Source organism: Trichechus manatus, unplaced genomic scaffold, assembly GCF_000243295.1.
Source record: "Trichechus manatus latirostris isolate Lorelei unplaced genomic scaffold, TriManLat1.0 scaffold00199, whole genome shotgun sequence".
Classification (NCBI taxonomy): domain Eukaryota; kingdom Metazoa; phylum Chordata; class Mammalia; order Sirenia; family Trichechidae; genus Trichechus; species Trichechus manatus.
The window spans coordinates 2,430,094-2,442,429 of NW_004444135.1; the positions used below are offsets into that span (position 1 = coordinate 2,430,094).

The following is a 12,336-nucleotide window of genomic DNA, read 5'->3' on the forward strand; positions in this document are numbered from 1 at the left end:
GACTCAGGAATCTTATTCTAATGAGAGGCCAACCCTTCCTCTTCTAGGCAGGTTACGCAAAGAATAAATTAACCCTTTAACTCAGAAATGAAAAGAAAATTTTGTTGTTTTAACAGCAAGAAACCTAATTCTTTGTTTTATATGCTACTTAACATTAAAACTCCTAAAAATCTCATAAACCATTAAACTTTAGTCAGATTTGACCATATCAAATAAATTTCTTTTTCGATAAACCTCTTAAACATTGTCTTTGTTGCATGCCTCTTATAGTGCATCCCTTTAAATGGCAAAAATGAACACTCTTTAGCAGGCTTAAATATACATATCTGTCTGTCCTTTCTCTTGTGGCATAAAAAGCCGAAGTCTATAAGCTTAAATTACGACAAATATCTATTAACTCAATTTAACATCAGTTAGTTACTTAAAATGTATTGGGAATTATTTTAAGCCTGTATACCATAAAACATAACTGTTGTTGAAAGAAAGTCTGTTTAAACATTCCAAGTTTTTATTCAACTTTTACTGTTTCTCATATTTTTCCCAATCTAATTTTAGCCCTTAAAGATTTTATCAACTGGCTTTGGAAATCACAAAGTGTGTGTTCAGTTGACCAGTTCATTAATATGGATATAACTTTAAGCCTCTGACTACCGCTGGAAACATTTTTCCAGGCCATTTTAGGTGTGTCTTATTGTGATTTCTATTGTTTGACTTTTTAGAGTTCCCCTGTAATAGAACTTGTTTACAGTGTATTATCAGGATCCACTCAATTTCTGATAACTGTAGTAAATCAGCAGTTTTTTTTATCTTTTATCTTAAAAGAGTCTCCACCTAGCTGGAAAGAGTTTTTCAAAAGCTTCTCTTGAGCTACACAACGTTGGAGACTGGGGGCTGGGGGCTGAGGAGGCCTGATCATGCCCCGCCCTCACTCTCTTGACTGACAGAAGATATTTACATATATTTAAGTTGATGGAGACATTTTGAAAGGCTGTCTACCCAGTAAATACTAAAGCTCTTTAGCAATTTTGTAAATGAATCCATCAACACTTGGCTAGCAAGATTGGGGCTGTGGATGTCATCCCAGTTTGTTTACATATGTTTAAATTGACCTAGGAATTTTGAAGGACAAAAGGTAACGAACTTCTTTTTTATTGTTCTGGAACTGCTACTTTTTACTTTAAGACAAAACTATCCTTTTTTCTTAAATAAAACACATTTCATCTAATATCTAGCTTAAGTTACTTAGATTTTGCTTTAAGATTGACATAGTACAAAACATAAAGGTCTTAGTGTACTTTTCAAATAGACCAATTTGCATCAAAGTTTCTCCAAATAGCTATTAAAAGTCTAAATCATAAGACAGACACAAGATGCAGTATTTTCTGGATGAAGAAAGAACTGAGGTTCTATGACCAGCCTTACAAAAAATAGCAATTCTTAGCCATAACCTCCAACCTGATGTAAGACAGACTAAAGACACAACGCTCTAGACCAAAAGCAAGCTCTTTCAGGACAAAAGGAGACAGACCGCATAAATTCACCAGACAATACCATACAAAAAGGATATGTGGATCCTAGTTTCTTAAAGTGTACATAGCAATTTTTGGTAAGATAGACTCAATTCAATGGAAAAAACAGGTTCTAGATAAAACTTACTAACTTGCCGGAGCCTCGGATAGAAGAATATTAGACCTTTTGACAAAACCTGAGCATCAAGCAAAGGTCCCTAAAGGAAAGAACGGACAATACAAATGAAAGCTCATTTTCCCAAAGTAGTCACTGAAATTCCAAGTTACTTCTAGTATACTCAGTTTATAATGTTTTTAAATATGAACTCCAAACCAGTGAATCAGAAGTAGGGGGGGAAATTCAGGCTCACTTACCAAAGATGTTAAGCGATAAGGTTCAAGCTTTTGGTTTCCTTCTTTCTGAAGCTTTCTCTTAATATTGGGGGCACTTTGTCCTGTAAAGATTATATTGACCGTTCCAGCATTTTCAGGGCTCTCAGGATCCAGATCAGTTAATTTGTGAACATAGTCTTAAGATACTATGGCTGTCTCAAGAACCAGTCTCACCTGGGGTATTTTCACTTTCCCTAACAGCCGAATAAGGGCACCCAAGTAGATGGTATGATACTAGTTACACACATACAATGAACAGGACACAGAACCACAGTAAACGAATGGACAGGACAGACACAAAACCACAGTAAACGAATAAATCTCACAAGCTGTTGGAGGTGCTCTCGACCCCTTCAACCTCCCAGACGGCCCTGTCTGCCGACAGAGGTACTTTTAGAGAATCTCAACCTCCTGGACACTTAAGAGCGCTCACACACCCTAGAACCAGGACTCTAGAGTCACCAGGAGTCCCTTCTTGCAAGCCTACTGATGGGGTCGGTCATCTGGGGCATATCCCACCTCAGAAACCAAGGGCTCAGGTCCCATTCCGGAACCCTTGGCCCTGCCTTATGTGCCCCAGCCCTGAGCACAGCAGGGAGAGAAGTCGCACACTCACCTTGGGATCCCTCCTATGCAGGTCTTGCTTTTTTTTCTTTCACCTACCTCTTTTGGCGCGGTTGGGGACCGGTGGTGCTGTGACAGACCCAGGTCTGGCCAATAGTCTCCCCAGAGGGAAGTGAAACCTCTCTCGGCCACTTGTCGGGAGAGCTGTTGATCAGCCCCAGGCCCTGCCCCAGGACTGCTGCGTCTCAAACAGCTGAAGCTCCCTGTACAGGCCACCAAATTTGGTAACTGCAATAACGTGGATTGGAGCCGTCTGCTGCAATAGCCAATTCTGAGACAGGTGAGGTGAGCAGCAAGAGTTTTATTATATATCGATACATAGGAGACAGAGGGGAATAGATTCCTCCCAAAAACCTGTCTCCCCAACTGGAGATCGGCCAAAGGCTTTTACAGGGACAGGATTATGGGTCTTAGAAGTTTGTGTTACTTCCCCCTTGAGATGGTCACATCCCAGATGAGTTAATCTTTTCTTGGGGGTTATCTGGCGACATCCTGGTTCTCTTGTCCCAAGATGGGTGCTTTGTTCAGTTTGTCATTCCTAGATCATTATCACTTGTTTTCCACCCTCCAAGGAGGAACATAGGTTAGTCTTAAACCTTTTGTAGAGACTTGAACCAGAGGGATAAACAAGATCATGAGACAATGTGGGGGTTAGCAATGGGGAGTAATAATAGTGAGCCAGACCTATGCAGCCTCTTCCACACTCACTCTGACTTGCTGGCTACCAATTCGAGGGTTCCCTGTACCCTTCCAGGGTACCAGCAGTAAGCTTGGCTGTCCTCACTTCTGACCTGGCTCCCACTGCTCTCTTGGGTTTGATAATTGGCAAGAACAACCCACAGAACTCACAGAAGGCACTATACTTAAAATCACAATTTTATTATAGCAAAAAGGAATCAAATGAAGAGACGTGTAGGGCAAGGTCTGGAATGGTTCCCAACACAGAAATTTCATGTCCCAGAAAGGGACGTGTTACCCTCCCACATGCATAGCCTTTCACCAGCCATGAAGCCCATGGAGCTTCCGTGTCCAGAGCCTTTATTAGACCTCATTATTGGTCATAATTGATTGAACTATGCCCCCTCCCCAGAGGTCTGCTGGTATCACAGGTGGGTCTTTCTGGCATGGTCAACCCCACCTCAGCCACTTCATTGGCATAGCCTGTCAGGTCTGGAGCCTTCTTAGATAACAAAGACATTTCAGTCACTGGGGAAATTCCAAGATTTTAGAGGTTATCTTCGGAATCAAGAACAAAGACCAAATCCTTTGGGTAAAGTTGACCGTTCACTGACATTTTGAGTTAGTTGTTTTACTCATCTATTTTCCTGCCAGTCATAGTCTACATTCTGGCTGCTTTGACGCAGTCATTTTGATACCTACTTTTTGTGGCATACTGGTTTGCTACCCTTATTTGATCTGATATTTTAGACCCTTGAGGAGAGTGGGGGAAGATGTTTGAATCACAGTATTGTTCAGCTTCAAGACAACACAGAAGATCCCAGTTAAATTTCTAACGGATTTTCTTAGAATTAAAACATATGCATATTTTATATAATAATGTGAATTTTTAAAAATAATGATGGTAGGGTAAAATATGCCATAACCTTGGAAAGTAATCAAATTCTACCAAAAGAATAATTTCAATATCTTTATTTTTTTTCTGATTATAAAATCATAATTAAACACTTAAAGAACTTTCTATGCGCCAGCACTGTTTTACATACTATATCTACATTAATGCCCAGTGTTTGCAAATGCCTTATGAGTATCAAAGTAGAAAATCTCATACTTTGTTAGGAGTGAAAGAAAAGGAGTTTTATTGAGAAATAGTAACAGCTGTAGCTGTTCAAGTGGCGAAAGGGGTCTTTATACATAGAGAACAAAAGACAGGTAGAGGGTTAATGATTGATTGTAGATAAGACTTCAGCTTGAGGTCCTTTGAAATGGAAAGGTCAGTCACCTGGCTAGGTAAGTGTGAGTCACCACCAGCTGGTTCAGCCATACTTGATTATAGAATTGTAGTCGGTTATACATCCCTCCCCGCCCCCCCAACCGGGAGCAACTTGCTTGCTTCTTGACACATTCTTCCTAAATGGTTTACACCCTGACCTTTTGTTTCCTGAGAATGCTGTTGGCACCATCATTCTTAGTCTGACACTGAATCCCTCCAGTTTGAAACTTGTCTGTAATCATGAGGTAGGTACTATTACATCCACATTTTTTGAGGCACAGAGAGTCTAGGTTACTTGAGCCAGCTCACAAAGCTGGTAAATGACATAGCTGAGATTTAAACCCAGACATCTGGGTTTAAGATTTGTGTTCTTCCACTTCACATAAGCAATACCAGGTAAAAAGTTTCAGCAAAACAGAAATTAATAAATTATAAAGTACAGATCTCCCATAATTGGAATAGGGATGATATAAGAGTAGAGATGTCTGTTGTTCACATTAACAAATGTAGACAAAATGATAAAAAACAGTAAGTGTGCATTTTTATAGACATTTTGACAAAGTTGAGCCAATGGTGGCATCAAAATCCATTCCATCTGTGTTCCAGCAGTGTGTAATGAATGCCAGATACTTTGGATAATACTTCTCTATACAAAACCCATTGCTATCGAGTTGATCCCGACTCATAGTGACCCTATAGAACAGAATAGAACTGTCCTATAGGCTTTCCAAGGCTGTAATCTTTATGGAAGCAGACTGCCACATCTTTCTCTCTTAGAGCAGCTGGTGGATTTGAACGACCACCTTTTTGGTTAGCAGCCAAGCGCTTACACACTGTACCACCAGTGCATAAAAATACCTAAGAGCAAATTCTAGTATAATTTGAACTCTGATTAACAAGATATGTAAGCTCTTTGTTTTGATATAAGAAATTCATGATATGTAAGTGGTGAGATTGTACTTTGGAGTTCTTTTAACAGAATTATCCTGTTAGAGTATTTTTTTTTAAAAAAAAACTTACATTTATTTCTTCACTTTTAGAGATGCACAAAGACTAGAAGAATTTTTCACCAAAAACCAGCAGCTGAGAGAGCAACAGAAAGTCCTTCATGAAACCATTAAAGTTTTAGAAGATCGGTAAGTGTGGTGCTTGGATCTTTTTGAATAAGAGGGGATTTTTCTCTTAACATTGGTTTTAATTTGTAATTAGTTTTGGGATTGAAAGTGACTTTTTCCCCAATCCTCTGTCACCTTTGAATGAGTACCTTTATGAAATTAATTATATATTCTTGCTTTTTTCATTAATTACAGTGATCATATCAGTTTACCTTTTAAATGATATCTTTACCTGGTATTTGATGTATGAGATTAAGAGTAGCAGTGTTCTAGTTTTGATGATTTAATTCCATTTTCGCTTCTAAGTAGATAGAAACTGCTTCAGAGTTTTATTCTTTTCTTTTTCCAAGGAACCGTAGTGGTGCGGTGGTTAAGCGCTTAGCTGCTAACCGAAAGTTTGGTGGTTTGAACCCACCAGCCACTCCACAGGAGAAACACGTCGCAGTCAGCTTGCATAAAGATTTATACCCTTAGAAATGCTAAGTAGCAGTTCTACCCTGTCCTTTAGGGTTGCTGTGAGTTGGAATCGACTCCATGGCAACGGGGTTTCTTATTCTTACCATTCTCTTTTCTTCCCTACATACTTCTCCACTTGCAGGCAGTCCAGGAACTCTTTCTGAGTATTCCTGAGATGATGCGTATCAGTTACTTTACCTCCACACACAGACTTCTTTCTTTCCCACTCGTGTGACGATAACACTCAGGAACAGAGAAGGCTTCCAGAATTTGTGTGTTCTCTGAACTGTAAGTGCTAGTTAGGACCTTGAAGTAGCTACTGTAGCAGGCAGTGTTCCTTGATTTCTTTATAGTTAACGTTTCCCTTTACTATTATTTTTGTATATGTTACAGAAGGGCCGGAGGGTTGGAATTTGCCTCTGTCCGATTAGTGGTGGAATAATCTAATATTCTGCATGTATGCAAACCAAAGTTGCATACCCTTTTTCTATAACTGCTGACTCAGTGTATGCACATTTACTGGAATAGGCAACCTACTGTGGAATAAAAACCTATGTGCTTTTGGAATCACTGATGTAAATTTGAATTCCAGTTTCACACTGTATCCTTAATTGGGATTCAGCAACAAATATTCAAGTTCTTAAAATGTCTTAGGTGTGGCTGTAGAGGCTCAGGATAATTCATACTCTTATGGAGCTTATATTTAATTTTCAGAGGTTTAGAATGAGGCATACCAACAAGTAAATGAGATTTTAGGTTATAGTCCTATGAGGAAATTAAAATTGAATGATGTAATTGAGTGACCACAGGCATTGGGAAGTGGAGATATGTACTAATGGCTATTCAGGGATAGTCTTTCTGAGGAGGTGTCGTTTGAACTGAAACCTATATTATACAGAAAAAGAACCAGTCACTTAAAGAACTACAGGCAAAAAGATATAAAACAGACAAATGGAAAAGCCTAAAGTGGAAATAAGTTTGAAATGTTTGAGGAACAGAAAGTCTGTTGTGATTCTAGCTTAATGAGTAAGGGAATGAGTGTTAGGAGATGAGACTGGAAAAATGGACAGTAACTAGATTATGCAGGGACATAGGCAAAAAGTTTGGATTTTAATTACAATGGAGGCCATTAGAGGGGTTAAACAGGCGAATCCAAGGGATATGAGTGGGTATTGACAGCATCTGCTCTAATATCCAAGGGGAGATGTCAAGTAGGTAGTTGTATATATGAGTCTAGAACTAAATGGAGAAGTTAGAGCTAGAGAAACAAATTTGAGAGTCATCATCAGCATATAAATAGCAATTAAAACCTTGGGACTAGACAAGATTTCCTAAGGACACCTTAAACAGTGTAGGAAGAGAGTAGAAGAGGTCTCTCTCAGTCCTGAGTCATAGTAATTATGGTTTAAGGAAGGATAAGGATCTAGTCACCAAAAGAGATTGAGAAAGAGAGGCTATCATAGTAGGAGAAAAGCCAGGAACATAGGGTATAACACTAACAATACCTTCTTCACAGGGCTAATTTGAAGATTAAATGAGATAATGCAAGTAAAAGCATACAGTAGAAGCTTAATAGGTTTTATAATCTTCCTCTTAATTGATGCATCTGAATCCAGCCTTTAACACGCCAGTCTGTGCTGTGTACCACTGCCAGATCTAGTCTCCTGATGAGATATCAAGAAGCTAGAGAGCCATCCCTTCTTCTCACCCTTCCCCAGTCCAGCAACAAAAACGAAATCATCCATTACCCTTTGGTTAGTGTGTTGAGAGGCATTTCCTTCTGCTTTCTTTGAATATATAGTATGGAGGGAAGGCAGGGAGCATATCTTTCTCAGCCTTTAACTCTCCAGCAATGGAAGCACTTCCTTCTCTTTCTTTACCATGTTTTTATCTCATCTCTACCACTTAGCACAGGCAACTAGCTTCTTCATCCCTGTAATAAGGGTAGTAACGGTAAGAGATTATAAACTCTTTCTGTTCCATAGTTCCTATGTAAAGAAAATTTCAAGGTTGGCGCTAGTAACTAAGTGTATTAGTTTGAGTCCTCTGAGAAGTAAACACCTTGATGAGATTAGATGTGCAAGACATTTATTGGGAGAAACACTTGCGAAGGAAAATGGGGAGGGAGCTGGAGGAGGCTGGGAGAGGAGTCAGATCTCCACGCATCCACCTCCTGTGAAGGAGAGGTGGAAGGAAGTTTTGGTAAGGTTGATGGAGAGTCCTGGAGCAGTAGTGTCCCTGCACTATTTTTTCATGGGATCCTTGGTGTTCACCTATGTAAATAGGTGAAAGATTTACAGGATGGCAGCTGGGACCAGTGACTTCATTCACTATGGTAGGAGATGGTGGTGTTTTCATGGTTGCTATGGAATACAATCAGGACTGACTGTATTCATTTCCAGCACCCTTCCTTCTTAGTTGGTCATTAGCAAGTTGTTTCGGGCCCAAGGTTAATATGGTGGCAGGGGGTGGGGGGGGAACCAAAAGATAGCTTTCATTATGTTTTGCTTGAATTGGCTTAGTACAGTCAGTTCTCCATTTTATCCCCAAGATAGTGTTCTTCATCTTAGCGCTTGAAATGCACCTTTCTAGTGTCTTCAGAGCACTTCACTTTATGATCGAATCCCTTGATTTAAAGTTTAGGCTTCCGGTTCTGCTATCCTTTGCATCTTGCTGTTCGTTTCTAAAGTGAGTTTTTCTTCTCCAGGTCTTTCGCAGAGGAAATGTCAATGGATGAATGCCTCCACTCTTCCCGTGGAAACCTTTTCTAAATTACTCTCCTCTATTCAGTATTAAAAACCCTGGTGGCAGTTCGAATCCACCGGACACTCCTTGGAAACCCTATGGGGCAGTTCTCCTCTGTCCTGTAGGGTTGCTATGAGTTGGAATTGACTCAACATCAACAGATTTGGTTTTTGTTTGTTTTTTAATTTAGTTAATGTATTCTTAAAATTTTCTTTTTTATTCTGCAGCTTCTTAAAATTAATTTCTTCAGATCTAGTCTACCTCTGGTTACCAATTTCATGTGAATGTCATTCCTCTTTGTTATCTCTTGTCCTGAATATTCTCTTACCTTTCAGTTCATTCTAATGGAAATGTTTTCAAAGTGTTCTTTCACGTTTAACAACCTTTACATCCTTATTGGGGCTATAATTCATTACATAATTCATTACATGGTATTAATTTGGTGGAGGGTGACAGAGTGTATAGCTCATTTCTTTATACAGATGCTTTTTCTTTCCTTCAAATACAAATCTGAAATTTCTTCTGCATACGCTTTATAATTTATCCCTCATTTTATGAAACCTTATTTAATTAAACTCAGGATCATTATTTTTTTTTAAATTCGGGAACTGATATGTATTCAGAGCTCACTATGTACTTGGGCATTGCTTTAGCACTTAGTCTTCATATTAACACTATAAGATAGACCATAGCTCCAGTTTACAGAGGAAACTGAGCTGGCAAAGAATTAAGAAACCTTCCCAAGTTCACATAGTTAATAGATAATTAGGTCACATCTGATCCCATAGCCCCCTAGTTTCTGCTGTTTTGTGCTACCATGTCTATATGTTGTCTTCATTTTATAAATGTTATATAAATGAATTACATCTTAAATGATCATCCCAGAATGCTTGTGCTTGACCTAAAGTTACTAAAACAGACACTTTGAAATATTAAGTCTTCAGTGTTGCCTGTTATCTAGTATGTTTTCTTGGAACTTCTTTTTTTTATTTTATTTTTCCCATACAAAAATTTATACGTACATTGTTATGTGATTCTAATTGCTCTCCCCATACTGTGACAGCACACTCCTCCTTTCCACCCCTGATTCGCCATGTTCGTTCAGCCAGCTCCTAACCCTCTCTGCCTTCCCATCTCACCTCCGGACAGAAGCTGCCCATTTAGTCTCTTGTATCTACTTGAGCTAAGTGGCACACTCCTCGTGAGTATCACTTTATGTCCCACAGCCCAGTCCAATCCCTGTCTGAAGAGTTGGCCTCAGAAATTGTTTTAGTTCTGGGCTGATAGATAATCCGGGGGCCATGCTTTCTGGGATACCTCCAGTCTCAGTCAGACCATTAAGTCTGGTCTTCTTACTAGAATTTGAGTTCTGCACCCCACCTTTCTCCTGCTCCATCAGGGCCTCTCTGTTGTGTTCTCTGTCAGGGTGGTCATTGGGGGTAGCTGGACACCATCTAGTTCTTCTGGTCTTAGGCTGATGAAGTCTCTGGTTTATGTGGCCCTTTCTGTCTCTTGGGCTACTACTTTCCTTGTGTCTTTGGTGTTCTTCATTCTCCTTTACTCCAGGTGGTTGGGATCAATTGATGCATCTTAGATGCCTCTTGCAAGCTTTTAAGACCCCCAGACACCACTCACCAAAGTAGGATGCAGAACATTTTCTTAATAAGCTTTGTTATGCCAGTTGACCTAGATGTTCCCTGAAAGCATGGTCCCCAGACCCCTACCCCTGCTACTCTGTCCCTCAAAGTGTTTGATTGTATTCAGGAAACTTCTTACCTTCGGTTTAGTCCAGTTGTGCTGACTTCCCCTGTAGTGAGTGCTGTCCTCTTGGAAGTTCTTCTGTTTTTTGTTATTTCGCTTTTAAATTGCTACTAAGTAAGTACTACCTGCAAATGATCTAAGTGGGTAATGTTTGGTAAAGTTCTGCCGTATTTAATATTTCATTTTCATATTATGTCATATGTAAGAATGATACCTAAAGTAAGCTGTAAAAATTACTGTTGCCAAGACTTTTAAAAAGCTGTATGCATTTTGTCAAAATTTCTAAACAGTAATCTGGAACTTGCTACCTACTCTTCATGAGATGAAACGGTTCTTACTTCTTATGTTAATGTTTTAAAAACATTGTGAGATGTTTAGATGAAAGCAACTACCCAGTAAAGATAAATTAGGTAATAAAAAGTTCTAATTTTATTGGGTTCATTTATATTTCATTACTATTATTATTACATTTACAGACTTTCCTTCAGGGAACGTAAAAATATTTCATTAAATCTAAGAACCAGTCACTGCACTAAAGCAGTAGAGTACATTTTCTAAAAACATTTAAACAAAGTAGTTACGTCATAGTTGTCTAGTAGATTTTAATATTATTAAAAGCATTTTTAGTAGGAAACATCTTCAATTTCAGTTGTCATTTACAGGGAAAATAAGTACACATAATCTGCATTTATGATTGTGCAACTATTTTTCAAATACTGGACCAAATGTCTTTTGTCTCGATAACTGTTCTTACTCATAGATATCAATTTAAACATCATAGAGGAGACCTTCTCTGACTTGCTAGACTAGGTTAAGTTCTGCTGGGTGGTTTCATAGTACCCTGTACTCCACTATTATACTCCATACTTTGTTGTAATTTTTATTGTCTGACTTTCTCTAGTAGACTGAAAGCTCCTTAATAGAAGTGATCTTATCTCTGTCACTGTTACATTGAGGTGTACGTTGAATACACTGAGTACAGTATACTGAGTATATTATAGGTGTTCATTGAATCCCTATTGAATGAAAATGAATAAATTTGAGGAAATCTTTTTTGGGTAGAGCAAACAATTAAGCATACTTGTTAATCTGGTAAGTTTTAATAGCAAAATTAAAACTTTTATTTCTTCTTTGCTATGAACAGACTGTAATAAAATTCAGAATGCATGTTGCTTTCTGCTCTTATAAGTGGAATTATTCCTCTTTCTCTTTTACCTCTTTATAACTGCTGGAAGTAATAAACAGGCTAGAGAATATTGCTTCGTTTTATTACTATCTAAATCTAGTGGAAGTTTTAAACTGGAAGCAGGGGTTCCAAGGAATTTTTTTTTAATAATACCTCACGGCGTTTTAGTTTTGATTTCTTGGAAACAAGAAAGTTTTAATAACAAACTGACTAGTGAATGACATTTAAATAATACATTAAAATTGTTTAATGCTATTTAAATCCTTCAGTGTTTTTCAGTGGCCTTTCAGTGTCAAAAAGTCTTTGGTTTCTTGCTGTAGCTCAGTAGTTTACTTCTGTGTATAAATATTTTAAGCAAATAGTTAAAAATGAGTTTTTTTAAACAGGTTAACAATGTTTTGGTTTTAGAATAGTTTAGAGAGAATCTGTTCTTCCTTTGAAATATGAAAGACATAAATAGACTTTACCATTAGCTTTAGAAATGTTTAATAGGTCTGCACACATAAATATTATAGTGGAAAGATACGAAGGTGTATGTCCTTTTTAGTACCTTAATTCTCAAAAAGATTTCATGCAAAGTTTGCTAGAATATAGTAT

The 12,336-nt window shown here is 38.2% G+C and overlaps 1 protein-coding gene across 4 annotated transcripts in view; it reads left to right on the forward strand.

The window, feature by feature from the left end:
- Positions 1-12,336, forward strand: part of RBBP8 (RB binding protein 8, endonuclease) — a 114,039-nt gene that overhangs the window by 30,018 nt on the left and 71,685 nt on the right. For all 4 annotated transcript variants that reach the window (XM_023742054.1, XM_004387922.2, XM_023742056.1 and 1 more), the window contains one exon: positions 5,517-5,612. In XM_023742054.1, coding sequence (XP_023597822.1) covers positions 5,517-5,612 — 96 coding nt within the window. The remainder of the gene's footprint in view (positions 1-5,516; positions 5,613-12,336) is intronic.